The sequence below is a fragment of the Penicillium daleae genome (assembly GCF_028827525.1).
Source record: "Penicillium daleae strain IBT 16125 chromosome Unknown utg000007l_segment0_segment0, whole genome shotgun sequence".
Taxonomy (NCBI): Eukaryota; Fungi; Ascomycota; class Eurotiomycetes; order Eurotiales; family Aspergillaceae; genus Penicillium; species Penicillium daleae.
This window is the reverse complement of record NW_026623155.1, coordinates 1336356-1357517: the sequence shown is the minus strand read 5'-3', so window position 1 is coordinate 1357517 and position 21162 is coordinate 1336356. Positions and strand designations below refer to the sequence as shown.

At 49.5% G+C, this 21162-nt stretch overlaps 10 protein-coding genes across 10 annotated transcripts; 4 read left to right on the top strand and 6 right to left on the bottom strand.

Annotated features, from left to right (window-relative positions):
• Window positions 1-152: 152 nt before the first annotated feature.
• Window positions 153-551, top strand: N7458_007647 (VOC family protein; the record flags this gene model as incomplete). Its single annotated transcript, XM_056911029.1, has 1 exon — window positions 153-551. The coding sequence occupies one exon, from the start codon at window positions 153-155 to the stop codon at window positions 549-551; it is 399 nt and encodes a 132-aa protein (XP_056763855.1).
• A 407-nt stretch (window positions 552-958) lies between these two features.
• Window positions 959-3234, bottom strand: N7458_007646 (uncharacterized protein; the record flags this gene model as incomplete). Its single annotated transcript, XM_056911028.1, has 2 exons — window positions 959-2758; window positions 2812-3234. 2 exons carry the CDS (start codon window positions 3232-3234, stop codon window positions 959-961), a joined length of 2223 nt encoding a protein of 740 aa, XP_056763854.1.
• Window positions 3235-3659: 425 nt separating this feature from the next.
• On the top strand, window positions 3660-5187 carry cds1 (phosphatidate cytidylyltransferase; the record flags this gene model as incomplete). Its single annotated transcript, XM_056911027.1, has 4 exons — window positions 3660-3806; window positions 3883-4246; window positions 4308-5098; window positions 5149-5187. 4 exons carry the CDS (start codon window positions 3660-3662, stop codon window positions 5185-5187), a joined length of 1341 nt encoding a protein of 446 aa, XP_056763853.1.
• Window positions 5188-6198: 1011 nt separating this feature from the next.
• N7458_007644 (uncharacterized protein) lies at window positions 6199-6925 on the top strand (the record flags this gene model as incomplete). Its single annotated transcript, XM_056911026.1, has 3 exons — window positions 6199-6235; window positions 6327-6541; window positions 6611-6925. The coding sequence occupies 3 exons, from the start codon at window positions 6199-6201 to the stop codon at window positions 6923-6925; spliced, it is 567 nt and encodes a 188-aa protein (XP_056763852.1).
• A 428-nt stretch (window positions 6926-7353) lies between these two features.
• N7458_007643 (uncharacterized protein) lies at window positions 7354-7704 on the bottom strand (the record flags this gene model as incomplete). The annotated part of the gene is made up of 1 exon (XM_056911025.1): window positions 7354-7704. The coding sequence occupies one exon, from the start codon at window positions 7702-7704 to the stop codon at window positions 7354-7356; it is 351 nt and encodes a 116-aa protein (XP_056763851.1).
• A 191-nt stretch (window positions 7705-7895) lies between these two features.
• Window positions 7896-9287, bottom strand: N7458_007642 (uncharacterized protein; the record flags this gene model as incomplete). Its single annotated transcript, XM_056911024.1, has 1 exon — window positions 7896-9287. One exon carries the CDS (start codon window positions 9285-9287, stop codon window positions 7896-7898), a length of 1392 nt encoding a protein of 463 aa, XP_056763850.1.
• A 42-nt stretch (window positions 9288-9329) lies between these two features.
• N7458_007641 (uncharacterized protein) lies at window positions 9330-9527 on the top strand (the record flags this gene model as incomplete). Its single annotated transcript, XM_056911023.1, has 1 exon — window positions 9330-9527. The coding sequence occupies one exon, from the start codon at window positions 9330-9332 to the stop codon at window positions 9525-9527; it is 198 nt and encodes a 65-aa protein (XP_056763849.1).
• A 4068-nt stretch (window positions 9528-13595) lies between these two features.
• On the bottom strand, window positions 13596-15294 carry N7458_007640 (DUF1593 domain-containing protein; the record flags this gene model as incomplete). Its single annotated transcript, XM_056911022.1, has 2 exons — window positions 13596-14915; window positions 14983-15294. The coding sequence occupies 2 exons, from the start codon at window positions 15292-15294 to the stop codon at window positions 13596-13598; spliced, it is 1632 nt and encodes a 543-aa protein (XP_056763848.1).
• A 507-nt stretch (window positions 15295-15801) lies between these two features.
• Window positions 15802-18562, bottom strand: N7458_007639 (Glutathione S-transferase/chloride channelC-terminal; the record flags this gene model as incomplete). Its single annotated transcript, XM_056911021.1, has 7 exons — window positions 15802-16223; window positions 16288-16615; window positions 16678-16806; window positions 16861-16942; window positions 17003-17105; window positions 17669-18328; window positions 18451-18562. 7 exons carry the CDS (start codon window positions 18560-18562, stop codon window positions 15802-15804), a joined length of 1836 nt encoding a protein of 611 aa, XP_056763847.1.
• Window positions 18563-19403: 841 nt separating this feature from the next.
• zrfD (putative plasma membrane zinc ion transporter) lies at window positions 19404-20764 on the bottom strand (the record flags this gene model as incomplete). The annotated part of the gene is made up of 2 exons (XM_056911020.1): window positions 19404-20461; window positions 20512-20764. 2 exons carry the CDS (start codon window positions 20762-20764, stop codon window positions 19404-19406), a joined length of 1311 nt encoding a protein of 436 aa, XP_056763846.1.
• Window positions 20765-21162: the final 398 nt, after the last annotated feature.

Sequence of the window (21162 nt, the reverse complement as noted above, 5' to 3'; positions counted from 1 at the left end):
TTTTTTCCCTTTCCGTGCTGATTATCCGACTGCCTTTAGCGTCCCTCTCGTTACTCGTTATGAATATCTAAGTACATATCTTTCAAAGGAGCCGCCTCTTGCTTAATCCAGACGTCAACCAACCACATCAAGGGCCACCTACGAACCGAACTATGCCACATATAGCCCATATCTCCCTAGTCGTCCGTGACTACGACGAGGCTCTCGCCTTTTACGTCCATAAGCTCGGCTTCACCCTCGTCGAGGATAACCAGGAGCCCAACAAGCGCTGGGTAACTATCCGCCCTCCTGGTGCATCGCTAGACGCGACAACTATACTGCTCGCCCGTGCTTCGACGCCGGAACAACTAGCCGTTGTAGGAAGTCAAACGGGCGGGCGTGTATTCTTATTTCTCGAGACGGACAATTTCCAGAGGGACTATGACCGGTTTACTAAGAATGGGGTTGAGTGGGTCAGGCCACCAGCAACGATGGACTATGGGACAGTTGCTGTGTTCAGGGACTTGTACGGTAACCTGTGGGACTTAATTCAGCGAGCAAAAATTTCTTAATCGAGATCATGCAGTACTATTCCAATATTCAGGTGCCCATTTTCAGGGCTGGTTCTCAGACTTTGGCCACCATTTGGTTTCCTTGAAATGTAGCTGTTTGTGGCTGGTTACTCGCACGTGTATACATACGCCTAGGTGTCAACCAGCCACCATCCATTTTGCACGGCTTGAGCGCATCGTTATACATCCATCCCTTGCGGTGGATCGGAGATGCAGCTCTTACTTTCCATGCTAGGACTGGGAGCTGAAACTCGTGAATCTAAAAGTAAATATTGGTATCTCAAATTCATAAAACTCATAGAAACAAATGCATGCAATTCGCCCCCACATCCTGAGCGCCATCAAATATGCAGAGCCCATTCCATCCTTCACCCAAACACCATCCCTAGTACAATCATTTTCTGCGGTCAGTCTCGCCGAGAGCTAGGGAACGCCTCAGCCAGTGACTCCGCTTCTTGCGGGTTCGTCCACTCCTCCAGCAACTCGTGTGCCATGTCCACTGTCTCGTCATCGATACCTGCTTCGAGAACCGACCCGTCGCAGAAGGCCAGCCGTGTGAGGACCACCAGATGCTTTTGTTTACTCCCCGACACGGATGCCAGCTTCTCTTGCATGTTGATGGATGAACCGTGGCGGCGCATGACTCCAAAGATCAGGCGCATGAGGCCGTTGACCATCGCAACGCGGAGTTCTTGTTCGGGTGGCGAGGAGTAGAGCGCATCTAGCTCGTCATGCATCGACCGGAATAGACGTGGCAACGCCGTTGGGTGCGCTGCGATGATGGCACTTCCGTGTTCTTTGGATGGGGCTGCTGGGTTGAATGCCAGGGACTCTAGCAATAGCAGAACCTCGAGTCGCATGGCACATATGTCGTAGGCCGTGTAGGGCTCGCAACCTTCATCTGGCATGGCTGCCTCGCTGAGCATGAATGAGAGGCGGTCGACAATCCATTTCTGGACGTCTGCTTGGTCCTGCTCCGAGGACATGATGGGGCCAAAGGAGTCTGCCCGAATGCTAGTGGACAGCAAGGGTAATATGACCATGATGTCCTTGAGTGGTTGTGAACCATGCAGCATCACCAGAATGAAAGTGTAACGAATGTGTGCCCAGAAATTGTCTAGAGCACTCTTGACATGTAGTAATTGACAAGAAATATAGTAGAGTAGACGAAGGGCCTCGGTCGAATCGACTTCTAGATGCAGATCGGATTGAGGTGTTGAGCGCGGAAGTCGTGCCTTTTCTCGTGCTGCTGGGGAGTATTTGAAGCGAGGAACTGCATTGACCTCAACTGAATCTTGAAGCACACCGACTAGAGAGGTGATGAGATCCGGGAGCGGAGCCTCGTCCATCATCAGAACATATCTAGCAATGGACATGAGTCGAGGAACAGGCTCGTAGAACCTCTCCGTCAGTGCTCGCCGCCAGAGCAGCCCAATCGTATAGAGGTACTCGAGCACGAAATTTCCCATGTCCACCCGAGCCAACTCATCCATGATGATACTGGACAGCGCTTTATGAGGCTCTGACGGGAAGTATAGTCTGGCGAACGCTTCAAGATCGGTTTGCTGATCGGGGAGTATCCTATGGTTCAAAATTCGCTTCATAAGATGATCATGAGTGCCCGATTCCCGCGATTTAGGCTCCTCATCAAACACTGTCCCGGAGGTATCGGTCGGAGCATCTACCATGTTGAGCTCCCCAGCTGGACTCAGCTGTAATGGAGCTGGGCTGTCAACGCTTGCCTGTCGTTTCCGCTTTCCTGGAACGGTTGGTGTTCCTCGCTTTGATCGTGCTACCGACTTGCTCGGCGATACTACGGCGATCTCATCGTCGTCGAATCCATCACGCAAGGGAAGTATTCGAGACTTCTTTGGAGTGACCGGGGCAGCCTTCTCCGCTCCGCGTTGCTTTGTTTTATAATTACGGAGTTGATGAACCTCCTCGGCTAGGTCGTGCTGGAGGAAGAGATTTTCCGTCGCCAGCATTTTGCCCTCTGACATTGCCGCATCGACTGCTTCCTTGTGTGTGGTTTCCCGATCGGCCATAGCCTTTCGCAGAGCCGCCAATTGCCGGTCATACTCCTCGGCCATTCGCGTTTGTTTCGAGCGAATGATGGCAATCTCTCCAGCTTTGGTTTCGGCCAGCGTTCTGGCTTCAGCCAACTCTCGTCGCATCTGTTCTTTTTCTTGTTCAAGCTGTAGCCAAGCCTGGGTCAGCATTAGGTATGTAAAATAAGGTGAAGCGCTAGTAGCCGACGTACTTGCTTCATGCGTGCATTCATCTCATATGCATTCGCTTGGCCATACTCATGATCAACCTCCATCATATCATCCATACCGCCATTGGCAGGCCATACGGTCTCTGTCACGACAACCGCAGGGGCCTGCGCAATTGCCTGTTGGCCCTCCACATTGTCATAGACCTCTGCCTCCAACTCTCCCACCTCAAGTGTATCATAGTCATTCGTCAATCCAGTGTGTAGGCGGGGTGGCGGCTTCAAGGTAGCAGCAGGCTGTCTCGTGTGCACGAGGGCGGGCTCCTCGGGAGCTAGCGGCGCATTGTGTTGTTGAGATGTCGCTGGACCTTGAGTCGCCTGGAAGGCATTCTGCTCCAGTTGGTACAACGTACCCGGAGGTAAGGAATCGAGGTCATCGGAGAAGTAATCATCGTCAATGTCTTCCATGCCCCCGCCATGAATAGTGCTACCAGCGTATTGGTAGGACGAAACTGGGGAGATGAGAACCGGAGAAGAAAAGTGGAGACGCGAACGGAGAAGTTGAGCTTCACAGGGGCACGATCATCCTGGGGCTTAGCTGATTAGGGCTGGTCGAGGCTGGGGTGGAATGAGGGAAGAGGAAGTAGGAAACTCGGCGGGTGAGGCGCAGCTCCGACGTTCAAATTGTCTGTTCGTTGCCCATTTTTTTTTTCTCCAAGACATCCTTTTTCCAGTACGCGCCTGTTGTTGAAGGAGCTGACCGCTTTCGGATTCACATGAGCTCATGAACTTGCCAACTCCACTCTTCCTCTTCTTTCTGATCTGGTCTTAACACCCTCCACTCTCTCTTCACCCCTCCCCCTTCCCTCCCCCTTTTTCCTTTTTCGCCTATCATGTCCAAGCCTCGCCGCAATGTTCGGTTCCAGCGCCGCGGCGAGCGGCGGATGAGCATGTCCTCCGACGTCAGTGATGGCCCCTCGGAGCCCTCCAGCCCAAGCAAAAATGGCAATGCCTCGCATCCGACTACGATACCTGAGGAGGTAAGAATAAATTTTGTTGATGTGATTTTGCGCGTTGGCCATGGCTAATGTGGCATTTTTCCCCCGATTTCCACAGAAGCCGCAGCAATCCGAGTACGAGAAGAAGAAACAGGCTTTCATTACCCGGACGATATGGACATTTGTGATGATCGCCGGCTTTTTTATCGCCTTGTTCTCCGGTCATATCTATATCATCGTCCTGGTGACTGCCATTCAAATTGTTTCGTTCAAGGAAGTTATCGCCATCGCCAACGTTCCTAGCAAGGAGAAGAACCTCCGCTTCACCAAGTCCCTCAACTGGTATTTCCTCGCGACAACCATGTACTTCCTCTATGGAGAGAGCGTCATCTACTACTTCAAGCACATTCTGCTGGTGGATAAAGTTCTCCTTCCCCTGGCGACGCATCACCGTTTTATCAGCTTCACTCTCTACGTCATGGGTGAGTTACCTGTACCTCGGTAGTTGGATTTCGACTACATATACTAACTAGATGTCGACAGGCTTCGTGTTCTTCGTTGGCTCTTTGCAGAAGGGTCACTACCGATTCCAGTTCACCCAGTTCGCTTGGACTCACATGGCCTTGTACCTGATTGTGGTCCAAGCCCATTTTGTGATGAACAACATCTTCGAGGGCATGATCTGGTTTTTCCTCCCCGCGTCTCTAGTCATTACCAATGACATCTTCGCCTACGTTTGTGGTATCAGCTTTGGTCGCACTCAGCTGATCCAGCTGTCTCCGAAGAAGACTGTCGAGGGTTTCATTGGAGCCTGGATCTGCACCATCATCTTTGGCTACTTTATGACCAACTTGCTCATGCAGTACAAGTACTTCATCTGCCCTGTCAATGATCTCGGTGCTAATGTCCTGACCGGCCTGGAGTGTGTGCCTAATCCCGCTTTCGTTTCCCAGCCCTACTCTCTGGCAGTGTTGGGCATCGATAAGACCCTCTACATTGCGCCCATGCAATTCCACATCCTGGCCTTTGCTACCTTTGCTTCCCTCATCGCTCCTTTCGGTGGCTTCTTTGCCTCTGGCTTGAAGCGCACCTTCAAGCTCAAGGACTTTGGCGAGTCCATCCCCGGCCACGGTGGTATTACCGACCGTATGGACTGCCAGTTCATCATGGGTTTCTTCGCTTTCATGTACTACCACAGCTTCATTGCCATCTACAAGGCGAGCGTGGGTGATATCATTGAGACTGCTATCAACGGCTTGACTGTTGACGAGCAGCTCGATGTTGTCCGCGGCCTTTCCAAGTACCTGTATAACCAGGGTGCCGTCTCGGAAACTGTATGTATCCGCACTGTCTAGTCGTTTCGTATCGTTGCTAACTTTGATAGATCCTGGAGTGTCTCAAAACTGAGCTCAAGCGCCGGTGATTCTGACTCTGTCGACCCCCTCATAATTTCAAAAAATGACGACTTTTATTTATCGTTCCCGTTCTCTCATACTCCATTACGAGGACAACTTCCCAACCCCGTGCTTCTCTCTTGATTCTTTCTTTGCCGTGCCGATCTCTTCCCTTCCTTGCTTTCCCGGTACATGAACCTCCATATCGTTGTATTGCCCGATTCATGCTCCACCTGCGTGCATGCATAAGATAATCAACATTCGATCTCACTTTTCAACACGACTTCCCCCTCGAGAACTAAACGGCGGCTGCGAAAAAAACCCTCGCTCGAAGCACGGGGTCAATCTTTTATTCACTTCATGCTTGTGTTTGTCCCAAATCTTTTTTTGGCTCAGTACTTTCCTCTGTGCTCTTTTCTTTTCTTGTAAGGTTTCTGCCGACTGGTTGTGGGGTCCGGATCGGCTCTACTTGATGATTGTGTTTCGACTGCTTGAGCTGGGGGTCTCAAGGCATACTGGTATACTTTGCGATCGTGGAAGGATTACACGGTCTGTTAATGCATAGCAGGAAATGGAAGGAGGCAACAGGCAAAGCCTTCTTCGGGAGAAACGGTGTGATTTGCTTTTATTTTCTAGTTGCGCGGTACTCCCTGGTGAGATGTGTGGCTGCTGCGATGGCTGTAAAATTTGTACATAGCTTTCAATCATACCTACTTGAAGCTGACGTTCTGCTAATACGATGCCAATGTAGTACGCTAGATACCCAGACATCCATAGATGCAGTCGATGACTAACATGAAAATGATGTTGTCATTGCATAGAGTCCTCCATGGCGTAACAATTACTCTTTCTGGTGTACGAATAGCGTCCTTGTGGAGCCTATAGTTCTCTGATGGCCAATAGAACTAGACACTGGACAAAGACATACAGGTCCGTTCTATCCGGCTTGTTAGATACCCAGAGATCCTTAATAATCTTGCTTCATATTATAGTTTGCTCCATCCACTCGAACTATCTGACTATACACTTCCAAGATCTCTATGGCACATAAGCATTTCCTCGTACTCGGCGCATCAGGTATACCCAAGCCCTCTGCCATCCACGTTATATTGCGCACATCGAATCTCATAATCTCAAAGCTGACCCACAGTGCATTAAGGGGCCATAGGAAGCCACTTCTGTGACCTCGCCCTCGAAGAAGGCCACACGCTCACCCTCTTCGTACGAAACGCAACCAAACTCCCCGATTCCCTTCGCGATCACGATTCAGTAGCCGTTATCGAAGGAAAGCTCGAAGACGACACCTCACTGGACGAAGTTTCGCAATGTGATGCCGATGCATTTATATCGTTTGCCGGACCGCCTGTCGGAAACAAAGGCACAGTATGTAAACTCCCAAAACCGAAAACGCAGGGGTCATAACCGAAGACTAACCACAGACATTCTCGCCAGCCATTGACGAAAGGATACACGGCGCTGGTCCCTAAACTCCTCGTCCAGAATATAAAACGCCTTCTTATACTATGCACCGCTTCCTTCCACGGATCCGAAGACCAGATCTCCTTCAAGTGGCACTTGAGTCACTGGACGCTGAAAATATTCAGTCCCGATCAATACGGCGAGATGATCAGCGTGGGGGAATTCGTGTCCTCGTTGGCGGCTGATGATGGAGTGCGATGGACGTTGTTCCGGGTTGGGTTGTTGAGGAATGGACCAGAGGCGGAGGTTGAGGCGACGCATTTGGGGAGTGGGAAGGACGTGATGTGAATTAGTTGGGCGAGTGTGGCGGGTTGGGTGTTGGATGAGGTTACGGAGGAGAAATTTGTGGGGAAGATGCCTTATATTTGTAATTTGTAATTTGTAGAGGATGGTGTCGTTGGATTTGGATTGTAGCGTCTTCGATTTCTATTCGAGGATGGAGTCTGTACGTATGAGTATGAGCATCGTGAAATCGAGGAATGGCTTGTACAATTTTTACGCTTCCTAGCTGTGTGCCTTTACCCAAGAAATTCTACATCTATAGCCTTCATTATCGAGGATGAGTTCAAATTGTGATGTTTTTTTGTCTGTCTTTTTTTCTAGTTTAGTAGTGTGTTATGTCATTCGATCCCGCAGCTGGTTGTTGGAACACAGCCCCAGGTCTCTCCTGCATATCAATGTTTATCGTACCCGTATGAATGCTGAAATAAACCATTTCAGCGGCGTCCAATAATCTCACGGACTTCTTCTCCTCCCTCCACCATGCAGAAAGCATCCTCGATCTCGTCGAATCGTTGCACGCAGGAGGCAATCTCGGCAGCGCGCATCTTGGGATCGGAGCTAAGTCCATGTGGGAGCCAGAATCCGAACATGTTGTCCGATGGGGGAATTGTTCCGTCTGGGTTTTTCGATCCTTCTCTGTCTCGCTCGTGCTTTTCCTGATTCTCCGCCTCTGGGTGGACTAGTTTGAACATCGAACGCTCTTCCTCATCGCAGGGACCAAGGATGTTTGTGTCGACGATGGCTTCCAGCAGTGTGTTGAGATCGGCTCCGCTGCGGACAATCATGGTGGCAAGCCTTAATAAGAGGAGTTAGTGGGTTCTGGGGAAGAAAGAGGTGGATTGAAGATAATGGGAGGAGGAGTAGTAGTGGAGGCAGTGGTTCCAGGATGCCAATATGCTTGGGTGCGCCAAAAGGACCGACGGGAGAAGATCGAGGAAAGAAAAGAATGTCAATTTAAAGGGAAAGAAAGTTCAACTCACCATTCAAGGTCCGCATTGTATTCACTTGACTGAAGCGAAATCTTGCCACTGAAAACCAAATCCGAGTCCCGTTGTACATTCGACAAGCAATACAGAAACTTGGCAACAAAATGGGTGTCGTCCGTGGCCCCGTAGAGATCCACAGGGACGGTCAGGCAGTCAGGGTTGATCAGGCCCTTGTCGACCAAGGCTTGAAACAGTTTCCAGATGGCTGACTGGCGACGACCGCGCCACCAAAGGTTTCGAATGATCGATTTCCAGTCGGGAGCCTGGGACGACATCTCATCATGAATGAGGAGGTCAGTGACGAGGCCTCGATCATCACAGTTGGCAACTTCATGTTGGGCAAGGGCGACGGCTGATTCGGCGACGACCTCGCTGGAACCATCGGTGGATGGCGGGGTAGCGGTCAAGGGTCGCTTGCTCAGGTGAGGCAGGATGTCCTTATTCAGGGTCGGCCACTCGATTCTTTGGTTACTCGAGGGAGGCTGAGGTGCAGATTTAGTGTCCATGCAGCGGAGAACCGTGGCTTCAAACTGCTGCGACGGGTCGATATCCGAGCTGTGCCAGAACTGGGGCGGGACGATTTGGCTGGCGGGGGTGGTGGGGGTGATGTCGCGAGTGAGTCTCTTCTCCACGAAGTTTGCATGTTCTGTGAGAGTCCAGGTCGCTCTTTCCGCGCGAGGAGGGCAATCGGGGATTTCCAAAGTCGTGAGAGCTGCCACCCACGCTCCGATGAAGCGGCCGTTGCGGGCGCGATCGCTGACACTGCGGGAATCGGCGTAGGAGGAAGTGTTTTGAGGCGCGGAGGTCGAGATAATGCGATTTGGCTGGGCTGCCTTCTGGAACACGTGGATGAATTCGCCCGAGTTACAGGCACTCACGACAACGTAGACCAGCGTCTGCGGGTGGAAGTCCTTTAGCAGGTGGGAGAACACAACCGGGTGGAGCGATCCAGAGCCCAAGCGGAGCGCCCCGTTCTGGCTGCCGTGCGCTTTGAAGTTGATTTGGACTGTGTCCGCCGGTCCGGCCTGGGCCTGCACTTTGGTGATCCAATCCTTCACTTTTGTCACAATCTGGTCAGCTCCGACCTGCTGCCAGAAGTATTTTCGCTGGCAAAACTGGGCTCGCGAGTATGTCCATATCTCTTTGCCCTCCTGACCGTATTTTCCGAACTTGATGTCTGAGAAGGCAGGTGACTTTTGGTTCGCTAGGTAGAGAAAGTGATCTTGTAACGGGAAACAACTTAAAAAGTCGTTTTCAATGCCTCGCTCTTGATACGTCATGCAAATTCCAAGGAAGTCAGAGAACATCCAGCCGTGCTCGGGGTCTGTCACCCCGAGCACGACCAGAGTGAAAGACTTCGGACCCTGGGGGATAACGTGCATAGGGGCGCCGCCCAAGGCAGCCACCTGCGAGACCACCTTACGATGGCCCCGCAGGCCCCCTTCTTGTTCCTTGGTGGCTGGGGCGTCTGTGTTTTCCTTCGAGTCATCTCAGCCCTCGGCTCGATCGATGATGACGATGACGATGATGATGATGATGATGATGATGATGATGTCTCATGCGTGGAGTACATGTTGATGAAAGTATTGAAACCCGAGAAAATCAGATTGGCGATGGGTTAAGAGGGTAAAAGGAAGAAGGAAGGAAGTTTATTGATGGCTTGGTCGCGTTTTGTTTGATATGGATATTCTAGGGGTTTCCGGCCTATTCACCTAAGAGGATCTTTCCAGTATAAATCATCAAGAGGAACTTCCCGGGAATTCAGCTCAGTATCACCGGATATCCATGCCATATGCTCGAATCCGTGTCCTATGCCATGTCTCTTCGATCCCTGACAAAGAAGCCCCTGTATTATTCTATAGTAGGAGCTCATAAGTCGGAACCAATATATCTTGGAAAAAGTTCCAGGATAGGCTTCAACTTCATCTTTGTCGAAGGGTTCTCCTGAATGCTTTCAAATTATCTTCCTAGTCAGTAGGCATCATTGATGAGATGAAGGTAGTTTTTAGCCTGGTGTTTACAACTCACGGAGCGCTTCTATATCCGATTTGAGGTCCATCTCTAGAGGTTCAGTTCTCGTTGCTTGATCATGTGAACTTTTTGATATTCACGTACACAGACAATACTTAGATTACGCTTGCATATAAAGCAAAGCGGCCTGTATCTGCCTTTGATATTCTAAATGACGTATCAAATATACTACATTCCATCACCCAGTCGATACTTAAGGCTACTGCCGTTGCCGTTTCCCACACAAATATTGAGATATGAATTACCATATCGTAAGTAGATGTAATACGTCTCTGCTATGGTAATGCATACTGTGACATATATCTGCTTTTCACGACTCGAACTGATGGCATTCGATTAAGCTTTAAGGTTGTTGGTGTGGGTCTAGATAACAGATTGGCCATGCATATCTAATGTGGAGCTGCACATGATTATTCCCGCCGTCTCGAACAGGACGTCCAAATCGATAGAAGAACATTTTTCCTCGTGACATACATGAAATATCTATATCGGGAAGCATGATATAAATATTGCTTTGATTTTTGTTTCTCTAAGGAGAGTACACGCTGTCCTAAAGTCCCTGAATATCTACCCATGCTCTAGTTCTGCCGCTCCACAGACCACCAGGATATAGGTAACCGGCTTCTGCTAAGGCTTAACAGCCATAGGGGCATAGTCTGGGGCTATTACCTGAGAGACCATAGTGGGGGTGGCCGTGCTGGCTACCCTTCTTGTTCTTTAGAGGTGTCGGGTCCTTGTCCTTTGGGTTTTTCTTTCCGCGGGCCATCTCCATCTGCTCTAGGTCGGGATTCAGGTTAGATGCATCCATGCATCTAGCCTGAATCCAGAGTTGTCATTAAATACACTCATAATGCAATTGCTGGTCGGAAAGGCAGGTTGGTGCAAGACTGGTGAACTGCTTAGAGTGGATGAGCGCGTCATCTTGACTCTGCTTGATTTGGCGCATATTATCGTAGTGGTGGCACAAGCATCCCGCATTTCTCATCGATAATAAGAGTTCAAACCCATAGCTCTGCTCGTTTTGGGCCACCACCAGCTCCTCCGGAGTATCTCATAGACGACATCGAGCAATAATATTTCCAGAATGGAGTTACCGTCGAAAAGGCCACGCACGTTGGAACTCAACTCGATATGGCGGGTTCACGAAATAGTTTGCACAACTTGTAAAGAGCCGAGAGTTTGGCCCTGCAAGAGGAAAATAAATATTAACGTGGCTTTCTAGTCTTATTCTCGCTCCATGTCCTACTAACCGCGATAAAATCCGAAAATATCCACCAGTGGTCTGGGTCTATAGCCCCACAGACTAGCAGGGTGTAAATATTTGGCCTTGTAGCCATGGGCACACCGCTCAGTGCTGTAATTTGAGAGACCACTGCACGTTCTTCTGATAAAGTGCTCGTGTATAGGAAAGCACAAAAGGATGGTCACCTCGTTGTCTGCTCCCAGCAGTATCGCTGCTGCCATGAAATCTGACCACATCCACCTGTGGTCTGGGTCTATTGCACCGCAGACCACGAGTGTGTGATGCCAGGACTTCTTCGGTTTAACCGACGGGGCGTCGCCCAGGGTAGCCACTTGCGAGGCCTCCCTCCTTGCTTTTGGGGTGGGGTTTTTGCTGGACCCTTCTTTTCTTTAGGCTTCTTTCGAACCATTTCTATCTTCCCAAGGTTGGCACCGACTGCATATGGGTGGTTGATAGATGAGTAACCGAATCGAAAGAAGTCGAAAAGTGGTGGTTCCGTGAGAAATAATATGATCATATAAATCAAGGGGATTTCCAAACCCGTGCCAGCAGTTGTCTAATTATGCTTTAGAAAGTGAAAGTAGATCAGGAGGGCTTTGGTATGGATAATCAGACATACTGTAAATATCACCAGGTGTTAAAAGGAACATAAACATCTCCAGAGAATTGAGGGCCAGTTGCTCAGAGCTATCTTGTGGACGACACCCCGAGTGTAGCATGAAGGTTATTATATACCACGATGAGGAAGAAGACTTGGCGTTAAGAAGTTCACGGGTAAGATGATGGTATATAAAGAGAGTGGACGAGTAAATGGATGGGAAGGCCGATAAAGTGAGGTGGATAAAGGAGGAGGAGGAAGGAGGATAGATCAGGTCTGCCCTGCTTTTATTATTGCGCTGGCTTTGTCTGTTAATTTCAGGTAGTTTCCGTATGTCTTCATGCCTAGTTTGCTAAAGCTGTTGAGGAGTTCCTCAGAGATCTTCAGGTTTAACATATTCTGTATAGCGTTAAAATCAGGTCCTTCGAGCTTAGCCTTAATCGTCCAGGGCAGAAGATGGATATATTTGAGGTAAAAAATAGCCGCTCGTCAACATTGACTAGGCTCCTTCGTAACATGGTGCAGAGATACTTGATTGTACATAGTGCGCACGACCTTTCTATTGCTACTGGTAAACGCGCTGCTTCGCTGAGATGCACGCATACCACGCCGATTCTCCCAGTAACATCACGTCTCCCAAGTTTTGAGACTCTGATCTAGTGAGGAGGAGTTTTTGCTGATATTATTACAGAATCTATAACCGCAATCCATTGATTGTCTTTGACAGCCTGACATGGAGATTTCCGTAGACTGGTAGCGTGATAGAGTCTTCGGAAAATACCCTGGAGAGATTCTGATCTCCACTTGTCGTGGATACCATGACTTCCAAAGTAAGAAGAAGACAACCGGGTAGGTAGATTCATTTGTGATCTGCATGACTTTTGCTGACAATTCATCAGGATCACCACCGCTTATTTGAGGTGCTTCGAAAGTGGCAACTTCCAATGCCTCTGCCACACCCCAGTCTTGGTCCTTCTTATAAAGGGCCAGAGTCAATGCCATACTTTCCAAACTTTATGTCCAAGAGGTTGACGGTCTCGTGCTAGCTAGAGACCTGCAGTAATTGCGTCTTGAAACGGCAGATCGATACAGCGTCTTGTGATTGGATTCGAATTTGCTTTTACAGGTCTTTTGGTCTGTCACTTCATCAAGACCGAGTTCGGTGTCCAAGATTGGTTACGGTGGGCTTCTCTCCACCCTTCCCTTTGCAATAGTGTGGTTCACTTGATTGTTGGTGAGATTTGATAAATTCATGGAGCTGTTGGTAGACAAGGATAAGAGAAGTCAGCAGTCGTTAAGGAGATAGAACATAATCAAAGCGGATGGGGACACATTCACGGAGACAGCGATGACATGACTTACTATGTGTGTAGTCTCGAGAGAGTGAAGGAGGCGACAACAAGCACAAAACAAAGGTTCAGCTGGCCGATGATTATGTGCCTTCTGTTTCTTGAGTCTATGTTGTGGATGATTGGGTCTATTGGAAGATGCGCTGGTTGCGTAGGTGTGATCCACTGAGATGTCCACGTCGAGAAACCTCCCTTGAGAGGGAAAGTTTTCGTACAATATGTCAGATGGGGACTTTTTCGAGATATTGATCATCGATAAGGTAAGTGAAAAATCCTGGAGTTTCACTTCTTGTCTTTATATAGTAAGTCAAGACGTCAAGACTTTGTTAGAGGATGAAGAGAGGAAATGGGGGTTGTGGCACTGTTGAACAGCTTATATACGAAGATCCGCGACATACAGGAACTACAAACTATTTCCTGAGAGTTGCCTTGTCCACTTTCTTTGCCATTTGTCCTTGAATATTCCATTCTATTTCTTTGTCTCCTTTGCTTTCCCTCCCCACCAGTTACAGGGTGTATAATTTAATGGTTGTGAGTAGTCGACCCTCGGCTTCGCTACATCGATATTTCCGTACATCTGGTATGCTTCACCAGCACTCTCGAATACCTTCCTGGGGGATGCCGATGTGCCTTCGTGGACAAAAGAGAAGATAACTCGCTTATATCTCCGAATTGGATATGGGCCCGCCCTATTGGTCACCTGCAACAAGACATGAAAGTCTGGCGTGACAAGTCCCGTTTGAGGATGCTTCTCAACCTGTGGCACGGTCACCTTGATCTTGCGTGCTCGAGTATAAACAGCAAATCCTGTAGTATCACCCTTCTCGGTGTTCGACGGAATGTCTTCCAAGGGTTCAATCTTGACCTCCGGACCTTTGCCAAAGAAGTGGAAACCATTGACGTCCCCGTAGAGCATCCATGCGTATTCCAAATTATCATCAGCGCTGCAATTATCCGCACTATGTGTACCACTTGCATCGAGGATATGCGTTTCACCAGCCCTGACTTCAATGACCAACGGTTCTGTGCCAGTGTGTCCATTGACATCAACAACCGGTGGATGTCCCGCCTCGGCAAAGTTGTCTGTCAGAGTCCAATGCATCCGGGCTGCAAAATCATCCTGAACAGCATCCCTCCATCGCCAGATGGTGGCTTTATGGTCAGCATGATAATTCCCATCAGCCCCAATGACACCAAAGTCTTGGGCATTATGGAAATGATTCCCATCAATGCCATCTTCCCAATCAGTCTCACTCTGCGGCCGAATATACCGACCACCCCAACCGCCCCAATTAATGAAGTCTCGGTGACTCAGACCATTCTGAATAAGCCATAAGAAAGACGGTGTGTCGCCCTCCATACCAAATTTCACTTCGGGGTACGCTTTAGCTCCAAAATTCCCAACACGAATGTGCTCGTTCAGCCAGGGGTTAAGCACCTTCGTATGATCGACTCCGTCACCGGCACTGGCATTCATTCCTAGCCAGCTGCCTTGGCTATACTGGTCCCAGCCGTGCAGTGATACTACGTAGAAGACATCGGGGTACTTGGCTCGAATCCATGCGCCGGTGTCGTCTTGGTCGGAGATTGAATAGACACGTAGCTTGGCTCGCTCTCTGGCAGCCAAGTTCGGGGATGATGTCTCGACGAGGTGCTTGAGTGCTTGGGCCAGAGTATTCACCCCACCCCAGACCGGTATATAGAGTGGTTCTTCGGATTCCTGGAGGGCGGCTAGCAGGCGTTGCGCGCCTGCACTATGAGGCTCTTTCAAGGCTTTCTTTCCGTAGACCTATGGATGGGAGTGTGTGAGTTAGAGCTAGATCCAATGGAGAATAATATTAGCTGCGAGTACGTACCTTGGGTCCAGTCGTAACAAGCGAATGGAGATATTCGGTGGACGGATATTGGCAGCTAGGATGCACATGTTTGTTCAGGTTGTCAACAACTTCGCCGTATGCCATGATGATACGACGAAGCTCCTCTGGATGGGTGCTGGAGCGCAGCCAAGTAGATGTTGTCGCACATATCCCGCGAGTATCAAACTCATTGGAATATAGCAGATACCTCACGAGGGACTGCGAGTCATCAGGCTCATTCAAGACATCTGTCAAGATGAAAATGCGGGGCTTTTGTGGGAAAGTAGGGAGCTTGTCTAGATTGGCGGTCATTGCGAAGAGTTCCAACACTTGAATTGGAAGGGAAAGAGCGAGATGGATACATGAAAGGATGGACGTTAGTTCTTACTCTGTCTTGAGATTTTCTCGGGGCTCTTCTTCCAGCCTCATCTCCCGAATGTAGCTGCCTCCGCCAAGACCAAAGCGCGGGAGAGCCACCACGGTAGAGCCCAAAGAGGTATTGATACCCGCAGGAAGAAATCATGAAAAGCGGAATTGAAGCCTCGCCACAAGCTCGTACGAAATACTTGTTGGTTGACGCGTATTTCCATTACTGGGGGATAATTTCACAAACTGTATTCAAAGACCAATTGAGGTAGGACTAGTCGCCCAAAGAAGTCAGAGGAGCATCATTAATTTAGAGTCATACATTGGAATCGGGGTATCATAAAATGGTCATCACGGAAAACGCCCCGGCATCCTTCGTCAAGCGCTCTGTGTGCCAGAAAACGCCGAAATAGCTCGCACGAACAGTACGAACAGCCAAACCACCAGCGGACTTCACTCCTCGACCTCGTACTCCTCCGTCTCATCCTTGAAGTACTCCGAAACCTGTTTTTTCTCCTCCGCCGCCAATGCCGGGTCCAGAATGAATCGCAACGGCGCATCTCTACCACTTTCACTCTCTCCACGGCGATCTCCATTGGCGGCAACTGGCGTCAGTGGGTGGAGAGGGCGTTGAACGTTATCGGGTTGCTTGCCACGAGCATCGCTTGGCTTAATCGGTTGCTTGTCGCAAAGATCGTCTGGCTTGGGTATTCCAAGTACATCCCAACAGGTCAAGTACCGTGGGAGATTTTTCTCCTTGGCTTCCTGGTTGAGAGAGATGCGGATTTGGAGGAATCGATCTTCAGGGAAATCGCGGCCAATCAAGGTTGAAGTCCGGTTGTGCGTGTACAGTTCAAGCATATCAAGGAGGGTTTCTAGAGATAAGATCAGTATGCCATCCCAATTATTGAAGCGTCAGTATCACGGGAGCAATCATACCCATGATTGCTGCGCGCTTCGTGTTGTACTTCTCATAGTGCTCTCCAGTCTCGAGAGGCTCGCAGCGGTGGTCAAAGAGCCGGCACGACAGCTCAAGGCAGCTGAGCGCCATGGTCGTCGCGACCTGTTTGAGAGGGACAAAGGTTCGATACAGATCGAGGGAAATCCGGTAGGCCACGTGGTAAATGTCCGAATCCTTTGTAAATCCGTACTCAAGAGAAATCTTGAGAAGGAACCCTTGGGGGTGGCGTGTACGGAAGTCAAAGCCAAAAGATTCCAGCATAAGCCGCTCGAGGCCGATGACACTACGGGAAGTCGCTTCAAATACCTGAAGAGCGGGTCAGTGTACCTTTCGCTACCAAAAGTGGTCTTTGAGGAGGGGTGACATACAGGGTCATCGGGGGTCAGATGCTCGGAAGTAGGCAACTTGAGGTTGTAGGCCGCGCACACAACCTCTCGAGACTTCTTTAGCGTGTCCTCAATCTTGCAGGCAATGAGCAGTGCAGCTGCAGCGGCATCCTGGGGTGAACGTTAGATATCAGAATAGAACACAATGACAAAGGGGCGACATACCACATAGTTGTAATCAGCATGTGGATGCACCAGTCTGAATTTGTGATAGTAGCACGCAGCAGTGTTGAAAGTTCGCACAGGACTGTATTCCTGGTCAGCATCTCACCACTCACAGATCTTATATCAGGACCAGCCAACATACAGGTGGAGGGCCTTCCGGACACTAGCAATCCAGGACACTCCCAGCAGGCGGAGTTGCTCATCACGTGCACGATCAACGCCCATGGCCTCATGGCAGTCTTGAACTGTCTTTTCGAACATGTAAGACTTGGTTACCTGCATGAAGGATGGGTGAATGAGTGGACGTTTTCGGCGGGGGCGCTCAGGCTTAGGCTCAGAGCCTGAATGAGGCTTCTCATCACGCTGATTTGGTGCCATCTTTGGGAGGGATAAAATTGACAGTTGGCTCCCAATCGTTTCGGGATGAGCAAAAAGCTCAGACAATGGAGGATGTTTGGGAAGCGGCGACACCATATTCGATAAGAGTCACGTGGTGATATGGTTTATCGGAGTAATATTGATCCTAAGGGTAGTGAGAAAGTCACGTGGAGATAAGTGAAAAAGAAAGTGATGTAGTCACGTGGGGCTGCGTGGGTGAAGATCACGTGTATACGGGCGACAGGGATAATAAGATTGTCACGTGTCAAGGTGTATGAACTTGAGATTTTGAAAAATGCATGTAAACAAACTTGAAGAAAGAGATAAGATAACATGCAGGAGCGCCTTCTCATTGTGCGAATTTCATGGAACCCCTCGACCAGCCCTAGTAGCCTTGGCCAATTCACTCTGCGCTGTATTATCTGCATACCTTTGTAGATAGGCAGGTAATGCTCCTTCTCGCTCGTTGTCTCCTGAATACTCTTCCGGTTCTCGAGAGCAGAGACCCATTTCCTCCACCTATTCCATGCTTCCTCATCTAGTCCACCCTGTCCTTTGGCTGGAATTCCCAATCCGCCGCTCTTGAAGTCGTCAAACACCCACAGGCGCACCGCCCATGGCGCAAGGACAAGATCGGGCAAGCTTACCTCGGAACCCAGGAAGAATGGTCCCTCGGGGTGCATTTCCTTTGTCCAGGCTTTGAGAAGGCCCAGGAATTCTTGCCGTATTTTGTCGAGTCCTGTATCGCACCCTGCACCATCCCCCTCTGCAGGCTGGTATTGCAGGAAGCGGTGAAAAGACGGAATGATGCGCGACGTGACGTAGTCAATCCAGATCCGGGTACGAGCGCGCTCATAAGGATCTTGTGGGAGCAAGTGCGGTTCATGGGTAGGATAGGCTTCTTCCAGGTACTCGAGGATCACGGTTGACTCGTAGAGTGGTCGGGGCTGTGGGTCAGTCGGACACGAAAGGGTTGGAACCAGGCCACGAGGGTTGAGAGAGAGAAGAGATTCAGGTTTGTTGTATGGATTGACTTCAATGTACTGATAGGGAATTTGTTTCTCCTCGAGAGCTAGCCAGACCCGTTGGACTGGACAGTCTATCAGTGTCACGGCTCCAGAAGGTCAATTGCTCTAGTTGATGAACGCACCAAACCTGCAATAAGATCAGCCGAATATATCTCAAGTCGTCGCAGGATTTCTACTTACGGACAGAACCATCCCGCATACAACTTCAGTGGCTGCTCCTCGCGATGCTTCTCAACTAGCGCTTTGGCGGGGCCAGTGGCCTCGGGGTGAACATTCGAATCAGGGTGTGCAGGCATTTCGTAAAACTTATGTTTGTTAAATGCGAATCACAAAAAGATAAAGAACCAAAATGTAGAATCACAACTTGGTAGGCCGGTTCTTTTTCGTCTTAAATCAGGTTCTGCGCTCTTGGATTTGTAATCGACAAGATTCATCCGTTATGCGGCTACCTGTGCCTTGCCTTAAATCTGTATCTGCTATTCGCTCAAGACAGAAAATCGGGTCGAATCAAAAAAGTCGTCCGGAGCCTCTGCGGGGTTGTCCACTTTCCTTTACCGTGATTTCAAAATGACATCACGTCATACTAGATCCCGGGACTGGACAACCTTAGTGACAGGCCAGCACTGCACGATATAAACACCCCTTTGGAAATGTATATACCAATACCATTACCCCTCAATAATGAAGTTGGAGTCCCTACGCCCACGCACCAACAATGCTCATACAGAATGCCCCCAAAAACACCAGTATACAAGCATAAACCCTTCGTCTCCCATAGAGAATCCGCCAACTCTCGTCACTGAGAAAGTCCTCAGACAGCAGTTCCACAAGAGAAGCAAAGATTAACAGCCCGGCAGAGATCGCATTCATCACACCGACCAAGAGTAGACCAATCTCTGAATCGGGGCTGTAGAGTGTATGCGTGGCCAGGCCGATGGCCTGTCCGATGGGTGTACTAGTCAATGTTAGGATAATTCTGATTCATAGGTACCATGCTATGAGCATAAAGCCAGTCACTTACGTGCAACCATATGCAAGCGACATAATCCAAGGCTGAGGCTGTCTTTCAGACCAGGGGAGGGAAGCAATACGCGAGCCCAGAGCAAGGCCTTCAAATGTTTCTGGGAGCGATGATCGTCAGCTTTCACACACAATCGACTTGGATTTGGAATTGCACACACGATGGAACACAATGGCAATCAGTAAAACCACAAACTCATTTCCAATTGAGACACTGAGAGACATGCCAATGAACACACTGTGGAATAGGATGCCCATTTCAAGGAGATACACCTGCATCGTCTCCTTCTTCTGCTTTTGTTCCGGTGTCAATTCAAAGATGTTCTCGTGTCGCTCGATATCTTCCTGGACGGCCCCATTATCTTTTTCGCGATGTGGATGAATCTCGGGGGCTGATGCAACACGAACAATGTCCCCGGAGTCGTCTCCCACGCGGTTCATAGCCCTGCTAATACTCGATGATCTTCCAATCAGAGGGCCCATGTCTCGTAGATGAGCTCTTCCACCAAGCGTGGACAAATAAGCTCCTTCATCGTGCCTTGGCAAAGGTGCCTGCTTGATAGTTCTCGAGTTCCCTCCCCGACAAATATGCTGAGCCGGACTAAATACCATTTCCGCAACAGTCACAATAAATATCCCACCCAGAGCGATGGCACCCGGCATCGCCGGGTAGTCCGTCGTCCAAAAATGAGACAAACAAGGGTCCCCAAGCGACGTGAACGCCGTAGGAAGAAGGTGCACAAAGGCAGTAGCAATCAAGACCCCCGTTCCGAAATGGCTAACGAAAAATAAGAATGAAGGCGGAATGCGTAGACGAGGGAATCGTGTTGCTAGTATTGGAAATGCGCAGGCAATGGTTGATGTTGCTAGGATGATGAATAGGGCTGCGACATGTAAGGGAAGGTCGTATGCCTCGCCGCGAACACCTCCTCCGGTTGCGCATTTTGATCTTTTGATTTGTGTGAGACGTTGGGGTTCGAGGGATTGCTCGATGATGAGCTTTTGTTTGAATAGCAAGTATGTGTTTAGTCTGGTGGATGAGATGAATACTGAACCACAGAGGACGGAGAAAAGCCATAATGCCCAGCTTTTGACAGTCTGGTATGGCGAGACGATGCTATTTGAAGCTTCGTTCTGGTCAGCTTTTGGGCCAACCTTGGATGGTGCGAGATGTCCTGCTATCACCATTAACAATAGAAGTCATCACCAAGAAAAGTGCTCGTACCTGACAATGTCAGGGACATCCCGCGTCCCGAGCAGAGGGAGTTCTCCTTCTCCAGCTCCTTCAATGGAGGAGCATCCATCCACTTAGAGGAACCATGCAATGCAGAAAATCCTCTTCTCCCATCTTTGTTCTCGCGAGTGTTCGCGATACCTTTGAGGTCTTGGCAAGTAGTCGAGTCCGGGGCGAGGAGGGACGGATTTTGGTTCCACTCGTCATGTTGGAGAGTGTCGTCCGTTCGCGAAGGGCAGTTCATGGTGGCACAGCGGGTACGTCTTCTCTTTTCTATTTGAGCAAGTAGGCCAAAGCAGCAGCAATTCCACATAGGACAGAATCTTCTGTCCACGACTCCCAAGGCAGATTGATTCTTGGTGCTTGGCGTTGAGTAGACTCCGCCGAGCTGGCTTGGCAGCGGACCCTCGTCGTCTCCGTGATTTGTCTAGAGGAAATAGACCTTAGAATGAGGGAGGAGTCTTATTGCTTGTACAATCTTCTGCTGTGTTTCTGAGAATTTGGTCTATTGTGGAGTTGCATAGATAGATTCATAGGATCATAACGGCATTCCCTGCTTGGATGTTTGCGATAATAGGCTTTAAGAAGCAAGAAATCTATATGAAATTATACAGTTTCAACAAGAAACCTCTCACACCAGCT